The sequence below is a fragment of the Dermacentor andersoni genome, chromosome 3, assembly GCF_023375885.2.
Source record: "Dermacentor andersoni chromosome 3, qqDerAnde1_hic_scaffold, whole genome shotgun sequence".
Lineage (NCBI taxonomy): Eukaryota > Metazoa > Arthropoda > Arachnida > Ixodida > Ixodidae > Dermacentor > Dermacentor andersoni.
In genome coordinates, this window is record NC_092816.1 from 153,534,490 (window position 1) to 153,560,068 (window position 25,579).

A 25,579-nucleotide genomic window follows, 5' to 3' on the forward strand; every position below is an offset into this window, starting at 1 on the left:
AACTATAGTACACACGTCAGCGTAACCCAAATTAAATCAACTCTTGATCTACCCCCTTTAGCAGTAAGACGCAGAATCTCACATCTCAGCACGTTCCATAATCTATATCACAACTTTTCTAACCTGCATGGTACACTGTTACTGCCACCCGCTCGAACTTTTCATCGCCTGTTCAACAGCGTCCAACGCCTTCATGGTTCGACTCTTTCAGTCAACAAATCGTTTCTTCCCGCAGTCATTGAAGACTGGAATTGCCTTCCCGAAGCAGTTGCTTTGAGAGAAGTCTAGAAAAATTCAGGCAGTCCTTAACTAAGCTCTTTGTTCAATAACTTGAACTACGCATTTTTTGTTTTCTTGCACCATTTTTACGTTACAGGCGTTGTCCAATAGAAGATATTGATTTACATTATGCTTTGTACAATTTGACTTGCATTTCAATGTCCGGTTCAGTGTCAATCTCTTATTACCAAGTATCTCTTCGTTTGATAGCTCATTCCTAATTACGTTCTTCATCCCATCGTTGTGTTTTACCTTTTTTTGCCTTGTATTTTCATTGCTCTTTACTGTATTTTCTTTTTTTTTTTCTGCGCGTGTGCGCTCTGTACTTGTAACGTAGTTTTTTTGTTGAATAGCATTTGCTCCATTATATGTTATTTCAATACTGTCCCCCCCCTTATGTAATGCCCTCTTAAGGGTCCTTACGGGTTAATAAATGATGATGATGATGGTGGTGCTATGCCTTCGGGTCTGGTGTCGAAACCTTCGTCTTCTACACACACACACACACAGATATATATATTGTTACATGTGGAAAGACACACACGCAATACGCTATTTACACGCTATTTACCCTGGAGGCAGACCGCCAGGCCGACACTCGCTCGCGCCAAGGGCACAGACCCACTTCGTCGTCGTTCTCGCGGCGGCTCATTTCTTGAGCATCGCTCGATGATATCGTAACACTTCCCCCCGGCGGCACAAGCGCCGTCACCGTGCTGTTAAATATCCAAGGCACGTGGAGAGTTGTAGGGTTTGCGTCGGGCGACGTGAACAATGTCACTGGTTTTCACAGCGGAGGACGTAGTGGGCGTGGCTAGGAAGATTTCATAGCTGACCCCGGTCACTTGGCGGAGCACGCGATATGGGCCTGTGTAACTGGAAAGGAGTTTTTCACAAAGGCCTTGGTGAGCAAAGCAACACGAGGGTGCCGGACACAATATATATATATATATATAGAGAGAGAGAGATAGAGAGAGAGAGAGATTGCATGAACAGCCTCGCTGTCAAAGAAGTTGCTGCAGTAGGGGAATGACCCCAAATCTTCGCATTACGCGTCTGATGCTCTACCAATAGAGCTACTGCGGCGCCGTTTTCACATCCACTTTCTTGGGTATTTATGTATCGCTAGTTGAACTAACGCTGACAGTGTTGGCCAGTGCCACCATTCAGAAATCTTGGCGGAGGATGCGAAACATCACTTCATACTCGTGAACATACTCGTGAGCCGCTGGCGTCACGAGTATGTTGTTGTTTTGGGTGAACTTCAATAAACCCACACATCCTACCTGAAGGCATCAATTTTGCCGGATCTGTTTTCTCCCCACTACCCTTTCCCTGTGCAGTGCTGTTGATGTGTCCTCCTCTGAGAGACAGTTACGGCACTGCACTTCTCTCTTCCTCTCCTTCAAAGGTCACTACACACACACGGATCCGAGACTCTCGCTATGTAATCAACAAAAAGAAAATGGAGTCAGCCGAGTCAGCCGATTTATTAATCATAAAGAGCCAGCATACGTCACCAAGGACAACATAGGGGAAATGACTTCTACTTACCAATGGAATTAAAGAAATGATAAATTAATGGAAAAGAAAGTGCATGAAAGAACTTGCCGTGGGTTGCGAACGATACCACCTCTTCGCATTACGCGTGCGATGCTCTACCAATTGAGCTACAAGGTAGGTCCACTGACAGAAACTGTTGGGTAATTAAACCAGAGATAGCCGCGAAGCTGTGCCCCTCACCTTTCTAAATACGCTTGACCCATTAATATGTAGATCCGGGACTTCAAAAACGTGCGATGTAATGCTAACGCAATTCTCTGTCATTTACCGCTCAATGGCCAGTGATCTTAAAGAATACTCCACGTTGTAAAGTCTGAATTGGTTTCCTGCGCATCTATTTCCTTTCTTTTTCTGAGCATGCATCGCGAACGCATGCACAGTATATCGTGGAGAGCGGAAATGTTCAAGAACTATCCTGAAAATTCCGTGGCGCTGAAAAGGGGCATATGGCCAGGGCATGTGGTCAGGTGCAATCAGCCAGCCGAGAAAGATGGCAACAAGAATGCCCTTCGACTTCTCGCCCTCTTCTAGACTTCAGGCTGGGCGCCACTGCGGGCCAAGCTGCTCAGCGACGAGTAGGCGGTTGCACATTACTGCTCCTGCACTGAGCCATTTAGGCGGGCGTACAAATTTCTAGTGGCGTTATCCTGTTACTATGCGTTCAAGCAAAGCGCAAGCTATTCTTATCGAAACAATTGACTGCCCTAGATTTCTTTAATCCGCCGTGGTTGCTCAGTGGCTATTGTGTTGGGCTGCTAAGCACGAGGTCGTGGGATGGAATCCCGGCCGCGGCGGCAGCATTTCTATGGGGGCGAAATGCAAAAAACACCCGTGTACTTAAATTTAGGTGCCCGTTGAAGAACCCCATGTGGTCGATATTTCTGGAGTCCTCCACTACGGCGTGCCTCATAATCAGAAAGTGGTTCTTGCAAGTTAAACCCCATATTTAATTTTAAATTTATTCTATAGCAGTCCAGTAGGTAGTGAAATAACGTTTGGGAGCATTTACTGAGTCCTGTAATGCTTAGAAAAAAACTTATTGTGCCGTCGATCGACACGGAGTTGCTAGGCATAGCAACCCTGTCTGATCTGCCTATTTACGCCTTTGGTATGGCGGTAGTATAGTAAAGGCCAATACAATAATTTAAGTCATGACTTTTTACGCACGCGAAGCATATTAACCCATTTCTATTGTTGTTGTCAAATATTGACCTTCTTGGTATCCTTCGTGAAAACCCACATAAATTTTGGAAACTTCTACCAACAAACCAGAGTGCTCCGCACAACATAACTTTGTCATTTCCTGATGGATCACCTGTCGCTACCGATCATCGATCCCATGTCATGAATTCTTATTTCACTTCTGTTTTCACTCAAGAACTCGCCTTAAGTAGCAGTACCCTTCCTGACTGCAACTTTTCCCGCATGCCTTCAATTGACGTCACATCAGAGGGCATTTTGGCCCTTATCGATAATATCAAGGTCTCCAGTGCTCCCGGTCCGGATACAATTCCCGCTAAAGTCTTCATAAAGCACTAAGCTGCTTACTAGTAAATTTCTACAAATCACCTTTTCGCAGTGCATAACTACCAGTACCATTCCTAACGAATGGAAGTTAAGCAAGGTTGTCCCGGTTTTCAAAATCGGCGACAGAACTGATCCCTAGAATTATCGCCCGATATCACTCACCTGTATTGCCTGTAAACTTCTTGAACACATAATCTATTCTCAGGTTGTCTCTCATCTTGAAGCTAACTCTTTCCTTTTCTGTAACCAGCATGCCTTCCGGCCAGGTCACTCATGTGAAACTCAGCTCTTTGAATTCACTACTGACCTCCATTTAAACCTTGATTCTCTCTTCCAACCAGAAGTAACTTACTTAGACTTTTCGAAAGCCTTTGACCATGTACCTCACGAACGACTAATGATCAAAGTAAACAGCTTATGTCTCCATCCTCTAATCACGTCCTGGATCCGGTGCTTCCTAATTGGCCGATCACAGTTTACAGTGATTGGACACTCTCACTCTACAGTCGCCGAAGTGTTATCTGGAGTACCGCAAGGTTCAGTGCTTGGGCCCCTTTTGTTTTTAATTTTCGTTAATGACCTCCCTTCTGGTATTTCGTCATCCATCGGGCTCTTTGCCGATGACTGCGGGCTGTACCGCCTTATAAACTCACACAATGATCAGTTGCTTTTACAGCGTGACCTCACTACAATTTAAGAATGGTGCACAGAGTGGCTTATGCAGGTAAACGTAAAAAAAATGTAAGTTCATGCGCGTATCGCGGAAACACTCTCTCATGTCGTACTCTTAATCTTTCCATTCCCTTCCTATTGAGCTGGTTCAATCATACAGGTACCCTCGTATCATCTTCACTAGCAAGCTTACATGGTCAGAACATATCCAAAATCTTGTTACTGCAACCAATCTATCCCTGGGATTCATAAACGGTCACTATCATCATCACCCTCTGGATCCGTCAACTCGCATATGAGACATTTATCCGCACTAAACTGCAATTCGCGTCGGCAATATGGAATCCCCATCAAGCGTACCTTGTTGGGCTACTGGAAGCCGTCCAAAACCGTGCAGCCCGGTTTATTACATCCCAGTGCGACTATCGGCTAAGTGTTAGAAACATCAAATCATCCCTCCACATTCAATCATTAGCACATCGCCAAAAAATCTCACGCTTATGCCTCTTTCAAAAGCTCCATTAAGATTTCCAACATTTATGCGACACGCTTCTTCTGCCTCCCAACCGTACGGCACGCCGTTTCTCAAACAACCTCAGTCTTCAGCGTCTTCACGGCTCCACTAAATCCTTCAATAACTATTTCTTGCCAGTAGCTCTTGCAGAATGGAATAGATTACCTGACCGCGTAGTAATCGAACGTAAGCCTACCAAGTTTCGAAACATACTAACGAGTGTCCGAGTATTGACGCTTAACGTATTTGACTCATTTGTACTGTATCGCCCTTTTTTGAGTGCATTGTTATTACTTTTTGTGTTTGACTGTCATTTTATTACACCTTCTTTACCCTTCTGAATGTTATTGCTATTGATTTGTTTCCTTGAGTCATGATTGTTTCAACGTTTATTTTTCTTATGTATGCTCCCCCCCTTATCTAATACCCCAACAAGTGTCTTTAAGGGTTAATAAATAACGATGATGATTATCGTAGTCTATTTATATGACGACACAGTTTATATGGCGCATCGTCTGCTCAGGGGCATTAACTCGTCCACTACTCATACAATGTAGTTTCCACTTGCGATTGTAAAAGCCTATTTTCCGCACTCTTGAGCATGAAAGAATGAGTGTAATCACACTGACTGAAAGAAGTGGCTACTAGAACGAAGGGTACCGACAGATACGGTGTATTCTGTCTTATCCGGCACGTTGGGCAGCTGTGGGCAACTAGGGGTTGTAGTTCAGCAGATAAGCCGCCACGTATTTATAGCAGCAGTTAGGAGTCGCTTGCTCTGCTCGTTGCAAGTCTGAAGTAGCGCTGGTGATAGCGTCCGTATAATTCTTTGTGTCAAGCGCATTTGGGTTTCAGAACAACGCAGTCTACAACAAAGGGACAAGACGCGAGCTGAAAGGTGAGTGTTCGAGCCAGGATGGCTGTTAAAGGGAAAGCTTAAGTGCACAACGTAATCATCGCCGTTTGTCGCACCTATTGTTTCATGAATTTTCTGCCCTACATGGCAATTTTAGCGGGGTTTCCCGCCCTCGCTTTCTTTCGCTGTCCCCGCTGGCTCAGAGGCTATGACGTACCGCAATGATGGAAGTGTTCCAGCAGGCTTTATTCCAGGCGATTCTTCGTGCCCCCCGAAACGTTAGAAGAGACCGTCTACTGTTTCAACAGGAGAACCGTGTAAATGCTATTTCGAAAAGCTTTTGAGAACCGCACGTATAGCAGAAATTTGTTGGAGGGCCCCCCTCGCAATGGTGTCTTTCATTGTTCAGTCTAAGCCTGTGCAAATTGTCTACGGTTGCTGCTACTGTGGAATGACGTCATCGTGTCCATTTTATCAACACGTGGTTGGTTGGGCAGCTCGTACGTGAACGCGTAATGATGCTGTCAAGTGTCAGTTAATGTATCGAAGTTGTAACCTTTTCCCGATGTTTGTGAGCAAGTAGGCAACAAGATTTCTTGTTTTCTTTAGATTTTTCTTTCTTCTTTGCTTTTTTTTTTCTTTCACTAACGTTCGAGAAGGAGTGATTCTTCACCGCCCAGCCACCGCTGTGTGCGTGCGTGCGTGCGCGTGTGTTACTATTTTTCCCCAAACATACTTGAATGCGCAACCACCTTACAAAAAACAGCAATAAACAGGGGAGCCTGAGCGTTCATTGCGCGCAGGCGTCATGCAAATGGAGTGCGACTATGAATGTTTGCTGCCTGCGGTGAAAATGTGACAAGCTCGAAGGAATCCTATATTTTCGAGCCTCGACACTGCCCTGAAACCGTGAGCACTGTGACATCACCCTAAGTTCGGTGTAGGTTGGCGCGCCTTAACAAGAATGGCGTAGATCTACGACGACAGCCGCATGATTTCACCGTAACCGCTGCTGGTTATGTACACTTGCGGCGCCGCGTAGCGGCAGTATGCATTTCAACCGAATGAAAGCACACTTCGTGCGTTCTCAGGGCAAAAAAGTCTTCGCGCTTGTCTATATCCAGAAGTCGGTGCTGCTTAACAGGCATCTTGAGCGGACATCCACTCAAGCAGCAATCAGCATATCAGGCTCTCTGTTAATATAGTAACAACATCGATAAATGCTGACTCAATAGTTCTTTTGTTCAGTTTTTTCCTCGCCTCTCTGCGTTGTAGGTTACCTTCAAGCTTGAAAAAAGGAAGCAATGGCTCGAAATTAATCGTGCGTTAATTTATTGCAGTTCAAAACCAAGGAGTTTATTTTTGTTAATTGTGTGCTCTACGGTGTGATCATTTAATATTTTGTTCAAATTAATGGACTGTTGCAGGTTGCAATCTTCTCGTACTAGAGCGGGAATATTCCGAGAGGCGGACATTACTTGCACGAGAAATCGACACGTATTCATGTAATTAAGAAAAATCCACTAATTATCTTTGGAAACAATTAATTTACGACACATATTGCAATTTACGAATTGTAGCCGGTCAGTTTGCAAAGTGTCTCTCATTAGAATCAATTTCCAGAATGACGCCAGTCTGGAGATATGCACCATAAAACTTGCCGTAAAAAATTACTGTTCTTCCTCTCATTTTTTTTTTTTTTTTACCAAGCGCTCTTTCATGCATTGAAGCACGAAGCTAACTGGAACGCCCATGTATTCCATTGCACAATCGGGGAAGTATTTCGTAACTGGCGTCATCCTGGAAATTCATTTCAAATGGACGCGTCGTGCAAGCTCACTAGCTACAATTCGCAAATTGGAATATGCGCCGTAAAGTAAATGATTCTGAAGTTAATTAAATTTTTTGAATTCGTTGAATTGATTTTTCAATTTCTCGTGCAGGTAATGTCCGCCTGTTCGAATAATCCAGTTCTAGGACAAGAATTAAGCTATTTGCCACAGCCGATTTTTAACTATTTCATAAAACTTATTGATCACACTGCATTGACCCTTTTCGCGGAGCAGTTTGTTCTCTAGCAACGAAATGGCGCTTTCAGCGGTGCGCCGCACGTAGCCTTGGCGACAGCGCACGAATACGAAACGACTACCGCTTCCGCCTTGCTGCTGCGTGATCCGCTGTCGGAAACGCAACCGAGTTTTCGCTAACGCTCCCTCCTCCAATCGCGCTGGTTTGAATCATGTGGATGACGACATGTGCAGTAGTTGACTACAAAAATTGTGACTGGCATATTAAGGAATGGAATGAATCTCTGTTGCCAAATTCCCGCACTGCTGCATGCAACTGTCCGTACGTGTTACTGGCACATCGAGATGTGCGGCTTTCTTCGAAGAAACAGGAATTTGCTTCTCCGCTGGCGCTGTATCGGTAAGCTTCAAAAAAAGTAATTCACCTCCAGCACGTAGGCAAGAGTGAGTGCCGCTCGTTAAACAATCGCAAAGGGATTAGCGCCCTTCTTTTCATAGTAAGTTTCGCCTACACTATCAACACACATCTACCCCAACTGGCACGGAAACCTAAGCCCACTCTATTGCCAACGTGTCGAGTGAATGGTCGCACCCTTGAACATATGCGCACCATATACGCACAATGGAGGGCGGACTACGCCGATAGCGCATGAATGGTCGAACCAGAATGTTACGTGATGGTGCACAAGTGTAAGCGAGTTACTAGCAATAATACATATTTAATAACAGGTATTACAAGGTACTAAATAGTTGCGTTTCAAGCTTTGCGCACAGCAAGAACAAATATATCGGAAGTGAGCACACCCGCAAGTGATTAGGCAGAAAATATTCAGATAGTGACTGCGCCGAGGAAGTCACAATTGTGACAATCCGCTGTTTCAAAACATTTGTCAGATAAAAACGAAGAGCAAAACACACTAATCCTAATTCAATTCGTGAGCGTAAAGTTGGGATAGCTTGAAATGCATATTTGGCCCCGCTTTTAGGACAAGCTTGAGATACGCTACTCGGGCCCTTTGGACATAGGTTAGTCACGTGCGAAAGCGCGTTTGCATGTTCTCTGGAGGTGAGGCTGAAGCTTCGTTTCGTCCACTCAGTCATCGTCTACGATGTCTCCCTAAACAGGGGTTTGCTAAGCTGCACCGGCGTCATACAAACACATTGGAAACATGGAGGCAAGAGAGGCAGTTGAGGCAAGCAATGGACGCGTCACCACGTGATCAAACATGGCAGCGCCCGCGGGATCGCTGCGAAATTGGTCAAGAGCGTCCACACACTGTTTCACGGCATTCAGGCGCTCTAATAAAACCGAGCGAGAATTTCTAAAATAAAGTTGGTGACTTATTCTAATCAAATATTTTAGGCTCTTAGTGAGTGAGCGAATCAACTTCGGCGACCAGTCTGCTGATGGCCGAAGGTAGACGGCCGACCTATTGCAGGTAAAACTCTTGCTTGGGCTACTTGGTTCATGCTTGAAGTAGGTAAAGACAAGGCGCAGAAGACCAGGACTTAGGAAGAAGAACACAAACACTTGAGCATATTTCTTCTACATTGGGCCCTTTCTTTCATCAAAGTGGCGCCCGTCTTGTCGTTTGTGTTCTTCTTCCTAAGTCCTGGTCTTCTGCGCCTTGCCTTTACCTACTTCTATTGCAGGTAGCCGTGACCCCGTGGCCTGGGCATGGTCACCAGCCGAAGTTGGTTTTCTGGTTTTGGGCTTGTCAGCTGTGCCTCCCACTGGTCTTTTGTTGAGGCTTGGATAGTCGCTGTCAGAGGGTTCTTTTTGTATTCCCAGACCATGTGGTAAACTGTGTTTTGTGTAATGCACAACTGGCAGTCTCTTGTAAATGTCGAGGGGTACATTGCGTGTAATAGAGCAACGTGTAGGTAATTGCCCATCTGAATTCGGCATAGTATGACGGCTTCTTCTCTGTTAAGCTTTACTCGTGGCGGCGGATATTCCCTCCTGTACTTCTTGTAATGTTCTAGAATGTTGTAGTATTTTCTTTGTATAATTTCAACTTGGCCTGCTTGTAGACGATATACTGGTGGGGTTGCCCGGCGTGCGTGTTTTCGGGTGGCAGCGTGAGCCACTTCGTTTCCCACCAAGTATTCGTGTCCCGGGGTTCAGACAATGTACATTTCACGGATGTCTTGCTTCTTGATGATGTAGATTCCGTTGTTGCTAATTATTCGCGCCAGAAAATGACGACAGACTGCCTGCGAGTCTCTGACGACATCGGCAGTGTTCGGCTACCCAAATGTCCCCAGCAACTACTAATGCAGCTCCTATCTCTTCGTCCTGCTTGTTCGTTACGCACTCAACGTACCTCCCTGCCTTTTATCCGGGCGGCGTCTGTGTACCTTACTTCTGCCTTCTGGCTTTCTTTGATTAACATATTTTGCAGCGCGGTGGCTCTCGCTTGACTTCTCTCTTTGTTGTATTCTGGGTGCACATTTGTTGGTATGCGTACTAGGTATGTATTTGCTCTCAGGGTCGGCGGTACAGGTTGTGGACTGTTATGTTCTTCGAAAGGGTTTCAAAGTCTCCTGAGGAGAGCTCTACTGGCAGTACTAAATTTTAGTCTTTCGATATGATTCGTCTTGTGAGCCTGCGCTCACCACCAAGACATCCGTGAAATGTACATTTCACGGATGTCTTGGTTACAGTTATTATGGATGTCTTGATAACACAGTTATGTACTCCCAGTATCAGCAGTTTTTCTGTTGACGTGGTGTGTGGTAGTCCCACTGTCAATTTGTATGCTCTTATTGATGCACTGCTATAACAACATCAAAATTTATTTATTTATTTAGTTTCTCGGGTAGCTTAAAAGCCAGCTAGGCATCACACAGGGGTAAAGGCGGGGAGGGGGCGGGTAGAACAATTATTAGTACGACTTGGCATACAAAACTAACAAGAAAATAAATTACATACATAAAGCAAAAAAATCCGTATTGCGAAAAATCTAGCCTACCAGAAGATGAGGAACCAAATGTGTAATTGTTACTAACAACCAGAAGTTTACAGTTTAATAAAGTTTATCACCACCACCTACAGTTTAAGAAAGCGCTTCATAAATTTTGCAAATGCATCCTGATCAGTGTAATAGACGCATTGTAGGCCGGGAGCAGATACCATTCACGGCTGGCAAAGAATAGCGGTGAATGAAAAGAAAAACAGATTAACACAGGCGACGATATAGCTTCTACTTCATTTGGCAATCGAGTCACGATAATGGCTGGTTTTATGTGTAGCGTGGTGCGTAACGACTGATCGCGGTAAAGCTTGTGAAAAAAAGTTAAAAGGCACTGAAGAGGCGAGTAGTCTTCATTTTCTGAGAAGAGATGGAATTATAGATTTGATTTCCGTTAGGCTTGATGTTCGCAAGTAATTGTTTTCTGGTGAAGCGAACAGCTTCATTAAAGCGAAGCTTTCTTTGCCTCTTCTCCCGAATTTGCGGGCGCTGCCATTGTCTTGCCGCGCGTCCTACTTAGTATCTTGGAACATCACCAGATGGCACTCGCATCCTGGCACCACTAGAGTCACTGGAAACAATTTCAGAGTACCGCATTCGTTTTCCCCGCGCCGCCGACACGTTCATTGGCCCAACCGTACCACGTGACCTCTCGGGTGCCATATACCTTCCAAGCGCCGGGCGGGCCGGCTGAGTTAGAGCGCAGGTAGCGCAGGTTCCCAACGTATTTTTTTTGTGTGTGTGTGTGTGTGTGTGTGTGTGTGTGTGTGTGTTACGATTGTCGCGCTCGCATTTGATTGCAAGGAAATCATGCCTGGCTGTTGCGCCTTCGGATGCAGCAACCGAACTGAGTCTGGAAAGACTGTTTTTCTCGATTCCGACCGGGAAAAATGACCGAGAGCGTCATTCTGCGTGGTTACACAGAATCGGCCGGGAGTACTTCAAGCCTACAGAAAACACCCGCGTGTGCGAGATATAAGTACACCTTGCTTTTGCTTTTCGGCACTGTTTAGAAGATAGTTAGGCGAACTGCACGCGGTGTTAGCGATGCTACGAAAATAGGAGTCCATTGCAGGGATCGTTCGCGTCTTGCACGCTTGACGCGGGTACAAGTGTACTCGTTTGTTGCTCAACACACGTGGTTATTCCGTGCTCGTGGCACGCGAAGGCACACTGGTCGCGCGAGAATTCCGCGTCCTCACGTGCACCAGGCACTCGCCTGATTTCTCCGCGCACGTGAGCGCGCTCTCGCCTCGAGTCGCTCGACCCATATGGTACTTGTTTTTCGCAGATCGTGACGATCGCAGTCAATAAAACATGGTCAATACGAGGCCCATGATACTTCCCTTTTTCCACTTATCCTTTGCTCATTTATACATACGCATTTCGACCTTGAAACCAATGGCCAGGTGATATTCACAACGCATGCGTCAAATTTTGAGCTTGTAAACCGAGCACATGCAATGAACTGAAGTCAGCATACATATTATGTTTTATGTTGAAATGCTACGGTGCATACCCAAATAATGTTGTGCTTGATGCATAACAAGAAATACAAAACAACAGAACACCCAGTAGCTTTAGTTTCACTCTGTCACTATGCATGTTACATAAGCCGCTCTAAAAGCACAAGAATTTCATACATCGCCTATGTAACTTACAAAAAGCAGTGCTGTGTCACCAGCGGGCGTTCCTGCTTTTTTTTTTTTACACAGGCAGCAAATCTTGGCATTCTAAGAAAACAGTCATAAATAATTTGAGAAGAGTAGCCGCTCATGAACGCACTAGACAGCCGCCTTCATAAATCGCAATGTAGCAAACTCTCGCTCATTATCAGTGTACAGAAGTACATATAGGTTGCTGTAATCACACAAGTGGCTAATATTGGCCTTCCACAAGATTTATTGCGCAAAATGGTCATCGAAGTTGGTTTTTACGCCTGCTGTGCACAGATCGTCTTACGATCCCGGCCAAACTCCGGTGCGCACGCGGCAGTCGCAGTGTGTCGTGCGTATACGGCGGACAAAGTCGCCCTGCAGAATCGAGGACGCGCGGTATCCGTTTACAAAGTAAATTAGGTGTATCCGATTCAGCTTGTGAAATTATACAATGAACGTACGTGCCTGTGACACTGTCAGGTGTTAGTTTCATCCTGCTTGGAAACATTCAATAGAAGCCGATGGCGGTCCACGATGTTCATGCCCGAAGGCACAAGCTTGCCTCATTCCGGCTCGAAGTGACGAAATGTTTCCTTCGTAGCTCGCTCCGCGGAAGGAAAAAAAAAACGCGTGCATAAGCTCCCGATAGCGGCGGTAAGCTGCTGCCCACAATCCTAGCACAGTTCCAGCAGTAAACACGATCGGCGTGCAAAACAACCACCGGCTGCATTACTTCGCACAACACAGCATTTTATTTTCGTTCTTAGCAACCATTATCTCCGGGCACAAGGTATTTGTACTTCAGTAAACACTCAACCCGATGTGTCACCGAATATCAAGCTCTTCCAACACGGCGGCCTTCCCGCGACGTAGTCGGCTTGGAAGGTACATGGCGGTGGCCGCTCAGTGTTGCCAGTGAAATCCCGACCTTTGCGGTACTCTGAAATTTTTTCCAGTGACTCTAGGCACCACTGCGCACCACTGCCCCCTTGAAGCCCTTGGATTCAGCGAGAACAGTGGAAAAGTAAGCATGTCCTCAATAGAGATTAGTAAGAGGCGATTGGAAGATTGGTGGAATAAAAGTAGGAAAACAGCAAAAACGTAGACGTACAAAAGCAAAGTTCGCAATAGAGGGTCAGAAAACTTTTTCTGTGAGTTTAGTGCTTGTCTTTTTAACCTAGATAGGACATTAGGCAATATAATAGCAAGAGCTTGGTGGTGCAACCCACCACCCCGCTCCAAAGGGGACGCTCATAACATCCATCCATCCCGCAAATATGATCTGGTGCGTGGAATGGGGAAAGACGTAATGGCGTCAGCGCCACCATTCTCAAATGCCATTCTATGCTTAAAATTAGATATTTTGTCGGGGTTTCAAGTTAACCAAAGATCGGTAGGCCGGTTGGCTTTGGGAGCCCCCAATAAACCTAAAATGAGGCAGCGCAGGGCCTCTTTGAAGTCAGAGAAGCACGTAGCAAAATTAGTTTTCAGGAAATACTCGGGAACATGATGAAAATAAATGAGCAGCTAAAGTGCACAAGCATCTGTACTTGAAAAGCATAGACACAGAATGGAAGAGCGAACTTATTTGAAAGAAGGCAGAAAGGTCGGCCTGAGCCAACGCGCTCTACCCTGGTACTCTGCACAGGGGGATAGGGAACGGGGACATAAAAGTGTGATGAGGGATGACGATGACATAGAAAGCGTGATGCAAAACGGTGAAAGACAATTCAACGTCTGATGATAAACATTCGGAAATCTCATCCATGATCGAAGAGGTCAAGAAAGTTGGCAACCATGTATAGAGTAATCAAAGCCCGAGAAAGACAGCCAGGAGTAATCAGAAAGGAAGCGAGAGAAACAGATACAGTTAATTCAACGCAAAGAATGGAAACAACAAGAATCATGGAAATTTGGGAGAATGAGAAGAAAGAAATTAGAAGGTAAAATCTGTCCCATAACACAAAGGGCAATGCCTTGCTATTTGAGGCTCGAGCCGCTTGCCTAAGGACAAAAACATATTGGAGCAAGTATTCGGCACTAGACGAGGCATGTGTATGCTCCAGAAAAAATGCGGAGCCCACTAATGAGACCATCCTAATGGAATCCGAAGCGTCAACCGGTCAGCAGTAGAGATAAGCAAGAGATGATTAGAGTATTGACGGAAAAAAAGCATGGAATAGATTGATATACCGCATCTGCGTCATAACTAGCTGTACAAGGCAGATCTTGAATGGGGAAAAAAGAAAGATTAAGGAGATGTGTACAAAAATGCTAGATTAAAAACACGTATGGCATATCAGATTATCACACAGGCTGCGCGACTGTTTGTCACCACCCCGTTTTAAAGGGGATGCCAATAAATCATCCAGTCCGGTTGCGGCACGGGCCTTCTCCACAGCGTGCTGGTGACGTATGCAGAAGGAGCATGTGAACACCAGGAAAATGGCTCCAAAGCATGCATTCCGCGACGAGAGCACCCACGTCCGAAAGAACCATCGCGTGGAACGGGAGCGTCTTAGCTACGCAGTGAAACGTGGTGCAGGCCGCTCGTGTATATATACAATGTATACCAACAATTTTACGATAATTAAATAAATTACGTACAGCCCCATATTTCAATTAAAGGATAACCCTTCTTCCACGATGCGATGCGCCATGTGAGGCAATGATAATTCTCAACTCTCAGAGAATATGAACAGTGACGCACAACAACACCTCAAGTAAACATTGTCTCCCTGTGTGGATAAACAGCAGGGATGCAGGCAAGGTAACGCTTAACATAAACTTACCACTCACGTATTCGACTTAACGCTGAATAACTCGCACTTTTGCCGCCAATATTCACACGTGTACTTAGCTTTATCGGGCGCCACACTTCGCCGCCCAACAAATTTTATCGCACAGCGCGGGACGCGCCTGCATGTATCCGAAGTTTCTGGAAAGTCATCGATGTTTCTACCCGGCTGTCTGTTGTCACCCAACCTTGTGTTATCTGATTTCATCGCGTGACGCGAATGGTGTAGAACTTTGTGGAAGGCACGCGGGCCCGAACGATTAGTCTGGAACATTCGATGACTGCTGTATAAAAGCCGACGCGCTTGACCCGCTTATCAGATTTTCGACGATCGCCGACAGTGTTCGCCGCTATCATTGTGCTATAAGTGTAGCCTGTTTTTGTGGGCACAGGTTCGCCCAATAAAAGTTAGTTTTGTCTTTCACAGTATTTGCTACTGTGTTCTTCAACGTCACCACCACATGACAATATCACCTCTAATTATCGTGAATCCAAGCAAACAGCATACAAAGCTTCGCTTACGCCAATTCCCACAGTGCTTGGGATCAGTAAATATTCTGCAGAGACTCTAGTTTCTCTGAGGTAGCCGTGCGGTGTGTTTCAAATGAGATATCCGTGTTCGATTTTAAAGCCAACCATGGTGGTTGTAAGCAAGTACGTTATTGTGGCGGATCTAGCCAAATCAAAATTATGCCGTGCGAAAACAAGTGTTTTAGCTAGCTTGGTAACTATCGCGTCTATGTCAGTGTTCCGTCACAAATAAGGTGACAAATGGAGACCCAAGTACATTATAGAACAAACTGTGGTTATATGCACGTTATTTGCGATGCAGTTACACATCATGGAGCTAGCTGTTGTCTTAAATCTAATGGCTTTTGTTTTATTGACATTAATTTCCATTTGCCACTCATAACGCTATTTACTGAGCTTCGAAATTGTAAGTAGTATGTACCCAGAGGACTAGTAATTGTTCAAGAAATTACTCAATTATGAGTAAATAATCTCGATGTGGGACGGTGATCACTACTGATAGCGTTAAAAAAACTAAAAACAAAATAGACCCCTCCACGGAGTACTGGGACACCCTCTATTTAACCCGGGTTAATGGAGACGAATATGTTTTTTAGAATTGGTTCGTTGCAGTTAGTTAGAGATATCTTTGTATTAATGTTTAGACCTCTCAGTTGGTGAATACGGCGAAATTAAGAAACCTTATCAAAAGCCCTCGAAAGTCGACAAAGATCGTATCAGGTGTGTAAAAAGTGAATGACGTGATGCAGGTCAGTAATTCTACACTTGCGTTCGCAGGATCAACTGTGTAAAAATCGATGCTTATCGGCAAAAAAAAGCAGTGTTGTTCTGTTAGAAACGTTAGGATAGCGGATGAAATTGTATGTTTGAGGTATTTGTGACACATACTGGTTAATGAAATACATCTGTAATTCGATGGCTTAGATGGTTCACCAGGTTTAAACACAGGAATGAGGCGAGCAATTTTTTTTTTTGTTTAGGACACATTCGGGTATCATTTGGTCGGTTAAAAATGGGACTAAAATTTATTATGTTGCAGCTTTTGCTATTTTGAGTAGTTGAGGACAGATGTGCCATCAGGGCCAAGGTCTGGGTTAGTCGGAAGACGTTCAGGAGGGGGTTTTATTCTTTGACAAGCGATAATTCCGTTGCGCATGGTCTAATGTAACATTGCAAATTGGTAGTTCTCTGGTACTGAACTCTCATCCCTGAAAACGGCATTAAAAGCTAAAGAAATTCTACGACGACCTCCGTCGGCGAAATGATGTCGCCGTCCTTGGATAACGATACCATTGGATGTGAAGCGTAATTCGGGTTAAGTACTTTTTTTCTTTTACTCACCACAGAGAATACTTGAAATGTCGTTTTTGAAGCACTTGCCTTTCACTGCTGCTATTCCAGTTCTGCAGAAACGCGCATATTCGTGATATCGTCTCCAATCTTCTTTCGAGGTTGACACTTAAGGTTTTCAACATTCGTACGAAACAGCCGCCACAGTGTGCCTGTACTGAAGAGAGGAAGCCTATAGCGTCGCCACATTGGTCAGCATTGTCCTACACATAAATATGTTGTCAATAGCCTTGTGCATCAACTACACGCAACATTATTCGGTGGAGGTGAACGTCCCCGGTACCAGCCATAGAGCTTCGCAGCGGTTGCAACGCCGACAATGCAACTTCGGCTCCTGCTTGTAGCACTTCATCTACGTAAGCCTCTACGGCTGCAGTTACGACCTACGTCGCAATTGCCCCTCCCCTATCGAGATTCTGTCGTTTTCATGAGAGTAGTCCTGATGTTGACGACTGGCTCCGCTTGCAAGAACTTGTCAGCACCAGTCACATGTGAGATCCGGCTATTATGCTCGAAAACGTTCTTTTCTATCTCAAAGGCACTCCACGGGCATGATTCCAGACTCATAAATAGGAGATCACGAGCTGGGATCTCCTGAAAGAGCAGCTCCGTGACCTTTTTTGCAATCTGTTTGGTCGCCAACTCAATTCAAACAAAGCTCTTCCCGCACGCGTCCAGAGGTCGACTGGGTCCTACGTGTCGTACATTTTCGACGCTGTAGCCCTTTCTAGAAAGGCTGATTCGAACATGTCGGAGGACGATAAGCTTATTCACGTCCTCAAAGGTATTGTAGACGATGCCTTCAACCTCCTGGTATGACCAACATCAATACTGTCATCAAGAAATTGTGCCTTCACGAGCATACTAAAAGCCACCGTGCATCCCAACACAGCTCTTTGCAACACAGCTCCTACGTCATCTTATGACGAGTTTTTCCACCAGGCCTCATGATGGTTCTACTTCAACCACCACACTCGTCGTGCGGTCGAAGCAGCACAACCGGCGACCACTTCATTCCCGTCATCTGAGCCTTCTCCGGCGACGATCTTCTTGACACAGGTCGTCATCCGCCAAGAAATGTCAAATTTCGGCCTTCACTCCACTGGTTCCGTACCATCTAGATCTCTTCATATACCCACGTTCCAACTTCGCTCCTCTTATTACTCTTGTGGACAAAGCAACCCGTCCGAATCGCGCACCATCGACGACAAGCTGATATGTTTTAATTTTAACTGCCGACACATCAGGTGTATCACTCGTCATTTCCGCAGCTGCTGGATTTCTCCTACACGTTATTCTTCTCCCGACCACTCTCCTCCCTCTATTTCGTCTTTTTCATTCGCTCCATCCATGCCCAACCCTTCATCTGGCCATGTGACACCTCTGACAAGACCCCGCTATACCCACTCACTTTCTTCATCCCGCCGTCAACCTCGTTCGCCTACGTGACGCCGTGCTCCGTTTCCAACCTATTCGCAGCACTCCAGACCAGAAAACTAGACAGCGTAGCTTCTGCACGTGGAGCGGTATTGACGACTTTGGTATGAAATCCTCGCTTCACCATACCCTGGAACCACAATATTCTGGGCGTTCTTGTCGACAATATTGTTGTGTGCGCATTATTTGACACCGCGGCGCATGTGTCCATTATGAGTGATCTTCTCACCGTCGACTCAATGTTCTGACGCCTGCCGCTAACCGAGCCGTACGGCTCGCCGACGGAGCTTCTCTCGCTATTGTGGCCCTGTGCTCTGCCCTAATCACCATCGCGTAGACCATCACCACCACCACCACCATCGCCACCACCATCGCCTAACCACCATCTGCCCTAATCACCATCGTGTAGATTATCGGCACCTGAACAAAATGAAAAAAAAAAAAGACGTTTACCCTTAGCCACGTGTTGATGACGCTCTAGACTGCCTGTGACATAGTTCTCGTAGCGAGACTAAAGCCCTTCCACAACGAATGTGTAGCTTAAGCACCGGGACGGTGCTCCTACTGCAGGGTTTATCATACGAAACAGCCGTCACAGTGAGGCTGCACTGAAGAGGAGGAAGACGACGTGTTCCGAATTGCTATACAGTCACCTTCTTGGCCACCATTGGCCTACGTCTAAATATATTCTAAATAGCCTTCTGCATCAGCTATACGTAACAATATGATCTTTTCTGTCTTGTTAATGACACGTTTACGTGCGTCTTAAACTATGCGCTTAGCGTCGAGGTCCTTATTTTGACTTCAGGAATATACTTTTCTTTGAGTAAAATCCACTTGTCAAAAATAGGAGCCCAGTGCTTGTTTGCATCGCGACAATGAAATGACTGCAAGAATTCGACACGAAAGGCAGAGCGATCACCGACCAACATATTGTTGCAGGAACAAAGCAGGGCCACGAGTATAAAGTAGTGTACATTTACAACTGGTGTATATGGCGCTCAGGCAACGGCCAGTCTTCGCCTGCCTCTAGTTCATGTCACCTTCCTTTTTCCCTTCACCGTAACAATATCTGCAATCGCTGGGGCTTTATCGAAAGTAACTTTCCTTGTATTTTCTCGCTTGTTCTGCGCACCTACAAATTCACAATGCCATCCAGTAACTTTACCGAAAGACCGCTTTGGCTGTGCTGCTACTACAAGGTCAAAAATTAAATGACGACGTGTGGCGATAGAAATTGCTTGGTGCAAATGAAACGACGATAGTACGTCGAGATAATTGTGACATTCACGCTTTCTTGTGCCACCCAGGGTTCTGCATGACTGTCATGTTAGAGATTAGTTAGTTTACCCCTTTCCACCAGAGAGACATGAATAAATGGGCAAGTTCGTAACACTTCATTAACTTCTTCACAAAAGCTTCGCTTCACATAGATTTCAACGTGTGCGTTGGACCTGCACATATTTTTTCATAACTTTTTTGCCATTTGCATTTATGTATTGACACGGGTTTTGGGGCGTTAGATCTGACAGCATTAAAAGGCTGGTCACTAAACACGAAAATCAAACCAGCGAACGCCTACATGTAAAGCTAGCGGCTTTAGCTAATTAATAATGCACTCGGGAGCAATAATTGCTGTTCAGTGTAACTACTCAACGTCAGAGACCGATCAGCTGTCGTATATTAAATGGGCCCGACGAAAAAGTAGTTACAGGCATTGATATATCAGAGCCATCATGAAAACGACGGCAGCATACGAGGACGGCTCCCCACAGAGAAATCGGACTCTTTTGTTACTTATAGACGTACGTGTTGCCATGCGTGAACACATGACCGTACGGTAAACCCTTCAGTCCAACAGCTTGTGTAAGGCAGCTAAATACCATATTAACGTAAAGGCTGGGGCGCGCCATGCAGTAACGCAAGGCTGGGACTCAACACATTGCTGATGTGCGACTAGCCCCAGGTGAAGTGAAATCGCACTCTGTGCGAAACGATCCTTGTAAATCGACTGGCGATGAAGGATGCACGTAAGCGCTTTTAGACAGTGAAACGGTGGAACGTTTCCACAGACCAAATCATCAACGTCCTTCCTGGACACCAGATCTGTTCGCAGCCTACGTAAATACGGAGAATGCGCGAAAAAAAAAAAACACATCACGCAGATTTCAAATCCATCTTATTAAAGACAATATAATACAAGATAAATAATGATGTGCGCAAATTATCTGCGCGCTATGTGCTTCTCGGTGAATAGTGTGCATGCGGAGACATATCTTGTGACGTCGCCGTAGCTTTTATTAAGAGTATAATCTCCAATAGCTAAGCAGCAAATTCGGTCTGAGTTAATCTACGATGACCATCCATGTATGCGATTAGCCGAAGCGTGTCACGCATGAGGCGTGTACTGCAATTGGGCTCCTATCTCGCACTTCCCTCTGGGTGCGCTGTGCCATGTAGCGGTCCCGCAGGTTTCTCCGCGAATACCAAGCGGCCCATGACCAATGACTCAAGTTCGCGTGTCAAGAAAAGAAGGAAGGAAAAAGTGTAGAATGAAAGGCAGGGAGGTTAACCAGTTTAGCTCAACCGGTTGGCCACCCACAACATGGGAGCGGAATGGGGGGGCTGAAAGATGGGGAAGCTCATTGAGGAGTGGCACATCCTGAGTGGTCCCAAGGGCACAAACGCAGTGCACGTACCCAGTCGCACATATCCAAGCTGGCATCAAGGAGGTTTACTTAAGAGCGGCAGATAACAAATGACGTCCAGGGGCGCGCATGTGTGTGTGTGCGTGCGCGCGTGTGCGTGCGCGCGTGCGCGTGCGCGTGTGCGCGTGCGTGTGCGTGTGCGTGTGTGCGTTGGAACCCCCGTTGGAACGGCCTATACTTTTCTATTTCACTAGCTTCGTAATTCGGCCGATCTTTTTTTTTTGCTTAAGTTTGATAGCCAGGAAGAAATTAGTTTTACAATATCAAGGATGGTATTCGAATTAAAATACGACTCTGTCGCGATGACTTATCCTACGGGCAACGCACGGTGTTCCGGCAACAATTGTCGTCACTAATTAAACATAAATGCTCAAGGTGGCGGAATAAGCTTTTGCTGGCCAATATTCATTGTCATATGCCAACGTAAAACCAAAATTGGGCTGCCATACTCATCTAAATATCAGCACTTATATTTAATTAGCGCTGTGCAAACATTGCGTTTAGGATATAAATGTAGTTTGATGTTCAGCACGTGAATTACGCGCTCGTGCATTTAAAATAATAGACCGCGCCAAGTTCTCCCGAACACTTGAGATATAAAATAAGTTAATGCGTATGCCTTTGTCTTAGCGCTGTTTCAGGAATATTAGGACAGAATGAGGACTTATTAGGAATTAGGACGCACACACACGGACAGTATGAGATTGAGATTTAGGTCCCGTAGCAGCTGCTTGGAGTTTGCGTCCAAATATTGCAGTTGTGTTGCGATTGACAAGATAGCGGAAAGCTCTTAAAACACGATTTTAGTATATCATTGGCAACCAAACGCACATGCATCACGTAGGCAAATTAATAGCGTGTTCCTGACTGCGCGTGCCCTGAGGTTATTAGATATCTATCGTTTACGTGCGCTATCATAACTTACGCTATTGGGCGAGTTTAACGTTCGTAATGTTTACGGACACGAAGATAGTGTTGTCGAATATGGCACTCATGGCTCGCGCTTCAGTGTGAAGTCTCGTGAAGGCTGCGCTCTCACTAGCGTTCACCACTTGTAGCTAATGAAATGAGCTTTCGCTTTCTCTAACCTCACCTGAAACGCTAGTTATGAACGCATAGCGCGTCCAATTCCTGATATCGTCCGACAATTCTGGCGCCCGTAGGCCTAACGAGACGCGTCCGTATAGGAACAGCATGGTCGCGAATGGATTGTCTTGGCTTCAATACGTTTGGCAGGAGGCACGAGACGGCGCCCTGTTTTGTAACGTCTACCTTACGCTTGCGCTCCCGTACGATAAATTAGAAGTCTTGAAAGGACGCGAAGCCTATGGTCCCGAAAAGGTGCTTGCGTTTAACATGAGTGAGGTGACAAACGGTATTCTAGAATTGTCTGTATACTCTGACGGGCTGGGGTACCTTAACGTGCACCAACATGTCGATTCACAGGCGTTTATTGTTCGCGCTCTACACCTATGAGTATGAGGAAAAGTAGTCAGCTGCAGCACCAACCCCAACGTTATTTTTTCTCTTTCATCGCCTTCCAGAAACGCGAGCTTGCTCACGTATAAACGGGCACTTTATGAAGCTTTCGTAGTCACTAGTCCATGGTTCTTAATCAAACAAGTCATATATTTCTCGCAGGTTCGCCGCAATGGCAGCACGCCGAAGGCCTTACCGGCAAATTATCGACGGCGTACCCCGTAGCCCCTGGGTTGACCCGGACGCGTTTCGGCGCGGCCTGTCGTTCCGGGCCTCCAAAGGGGACTTCGTGCAGAGCTCGTATCCCAAGAGTGGCACACACTGGGTGCAGTACATCACTCAGCTGATCCTCAAGGGCGGCGAGCCGATCGACACCTACGCCGAATTCACCAGCAACACCCGCCTCATCGAGTACATGGTGGACGACAACTGGACGCCAACCTTGTCCGTGCGAACTCTGCTGACTCATCAGCCGCTTTGTCGGGAGACGATGAACGATGACGCCAAGTACGTTGCGGCGACCCACGAAGGCCCAGATTGATTGATGGGTTCATTCACTAATTGATTTCAATGTCTTCAAGCAACACTCGTAGACGCCGTAGCGGAGGGATCCCGGGTATTTCTTATCACTTGAATTTCCTTATTTGCATTATGCTTTAATAAGCGAGTATTCTTGCATTTCGCATGTCTGGAGCGGCAGCCAGTGGCTACGAGTAGAAACGGTGATCTGGTCCTTCCCAGAACCTAGCGAATTGAAACACGCAAATAGAGCTCAGGGCGGGAATAATAATAATAATAATAATAATAATTATTATTATTATTATTATTATTATTATTATTATTATTATTATTATTATTATTATTATTATTATTAGTTGTTTTGTAGACATGTATGCATTTTTCGGGAAAGGGGAAGCGAGGAGCACGCTGGCAACTACCACTGAAAGGAGCACACCTGCCTACTCTTCAGAAAGGAGTAGACACAAATATAAAAATGAGAGATAGGAAGGAAGGAAGGACGAAGGAGCGAAAGGTCAAGATGACAAAATCTAACATAATAAAGCGGAACACAAAGTGAAGGTCGCACACCGTAGGGCCGGTCACTGGTCACTCGCTACTAAATAATGTTAAATAGAAGAAATAGCGTCTGTGTTACAAACGTTAATTAACACGGCAAGCTGGGTGAGGGGTGATTGAACATATTTCTAGGGGTGGGCAGCGCAACCCGGACGAAAGAAAAAACGAAGTGCACAATACGAGCGTTACAAACTTGTAACTAGGTTAGTTAATTCTAGAATATGAGGACAGCGTGATGAGCTTGACCGCGTCGAGACAAACAACCACTCGGCTTGAAACATTCATCGAGCGTCGTACACTGCAGGCCAAGGAGATGATAGTGCCTCACTAGCGACATGCGCTCGGCGCTGAAAACTGGACACTCCATATCAGGTGCTGAAGTGTTTTGCAGCAACCACAAGGCGTACACGATGGACTGGCCACACGTCCTTGTCTATATAAACGTTCGAACCCGTCCCCACGGCAAACCTTTAACTTAAGTGCCTGTGCTCTAGTGCCACGAGGCAGGCATCAACTGCGAACGCGGGGCGGAAACGTTCCTTATGACGCACTGGTCTTGACACTGCTTGAGTAGATGGCGCCGAATCAGCAGACGAGCGTCATCAAGCTTTAACATAATTTCAGGGCAGTAACAGTTCTTATGAGAGCAAGTTGAAGCCAGCCGATCAGCCCTTTCATTTTTTTTTTACTCTGAAGGTATTCATTGCGCTACCAAGAATACGCCACGTGAAGTAATTTTTTCGCAGAAAACAATAATACAGTGGCACCTTGACCGTCTCTGTGTACAGATGATCTGTCAATACTTCAATATAATCTGGAAATCTTTCGAACATGTGCGACTGAACCAATTCGAATATTGCCGAAACAAGCATGTCAGACTTTTTGTGTACGTCAGAGATTGTGAGGTAAACGCCCGCACGCTTACCATTCTTGTTGTTATTACTTGTAACAACTGCAGTAGTAGCATTGATGATCATATGTTACTGCAAGCGCAGCAGGTCCTTTGCGCAACTTGTTGGCTGGAGATTGGAGGGCTGTACCAGCACGAATGAAATAGCTCAGGCGATTCACCATGAGTTAGTTTTCTTATCCACCTGGTTGTCTTACACACCTCCACTCAAGTTTATTTTCTTTCGTTTAGAGTCTGCTCTCTAAAGATACGCCATCGATTGTCACTTATGCACTGTACACATGCTTCCAATATCTACAGCTTCCTTACAGATTTTAGCTACCAGCATCCATAAATCTCACACCTACTTGAAACACCTCGAACCTGGCCACTCACTTTCTAGAAATAATGCGTTGAACGTTTGCCTTGCTATCGTCTCTTTGTCCTGGAATTTCATCCGCAGTTTTTGTGTCGTAAAATATTCCGACCTGAAAAACAAAGGCACTGAAAAAATTGTACAAGTTCATTGTATTTTCCTTTTTATTTAAGGTACGTCTACGTGGCCCGGAACCCCTGGGACGTGTGCGTGTCTATTTTCCACACCATGACCAACATGAGCATATACCAATTCCAGGACGGCACGTTCGAAGACATCATCGACCCTTTTCTGGAAGGAGACCTGGGCTACGGCAGCTACTTCGACCACGTCGCCTCGGGTTACGCCCTCAGGGACGAGCCCAACGTGTTCTTCCTGACTTACGAGGATCTCAAGCGGGACACGCCGGGATCCATTTTGAGACTCGCTCGCTTTCTGGGCGAAAGCTACGGCAAGGCGTTAGAACAGCAACAGGGACTGCTGCAGAAGGTCCTTGAGCGCTCGCAGCCTGAGAACATGAGGAAAGTCATCGTGTTCGATCTGCAAGGAAACGAGAAAGCTGGCTGGCGCGAAATGTTCGCCAGGAACGATGTGTCTTGCAAGCGCGGATACGGTGGAGACAAGACAAAATATGGCCTCGTGAGGCAGGCCAAAGTTGGAGGCTGGAAGGAGCACTTCACACCAGACCAGCTGGCGCGTTTCGAGAGGACAATACGAGACCTGGGGGCCAAAGCGTCTTTCATGCAGCTGTGGTCGGATATTCGCGAAGAAGCTCGGGCGCTGTCCGGCATTTGAGTGTCATTAGAGCATTGTTTTCTGGCGATATGACGGGCACGCAGAAGAAATAAATATACTTTATACTTA

General features: G+C 45.8%; 1 protein-coding gene across 1 annotated transcript; it reads left to right on the top strand.

Annotated features, from left to right (window-relative positions):
- The first annotated feature begins 5,298 nt into the window (after positions 1 to 5,298).
- LOC126524609 (sulfotransferase ssu-1-like) lies at positions 5,299 to 25,579 on the top strand. The gene is made up of 3 exons (XM_050172908.3): positions 5,299 to 5,453; positions 22,536 to 22,880; positions 24,889 to 25,579. The coding sequence occupies exons 2-3, from the start codon at positions 22,546 to 22,548 to the stop codon at positions 25,508 to 25,510; spliced, it is 957 nt and encodes a 318-aa protein (XP_050028865.1). The 5' UTR covers positions 5,299 to 5,453; positions 22,536 to 22,545; the 3' UTR covers positions 25,511 to 25,579.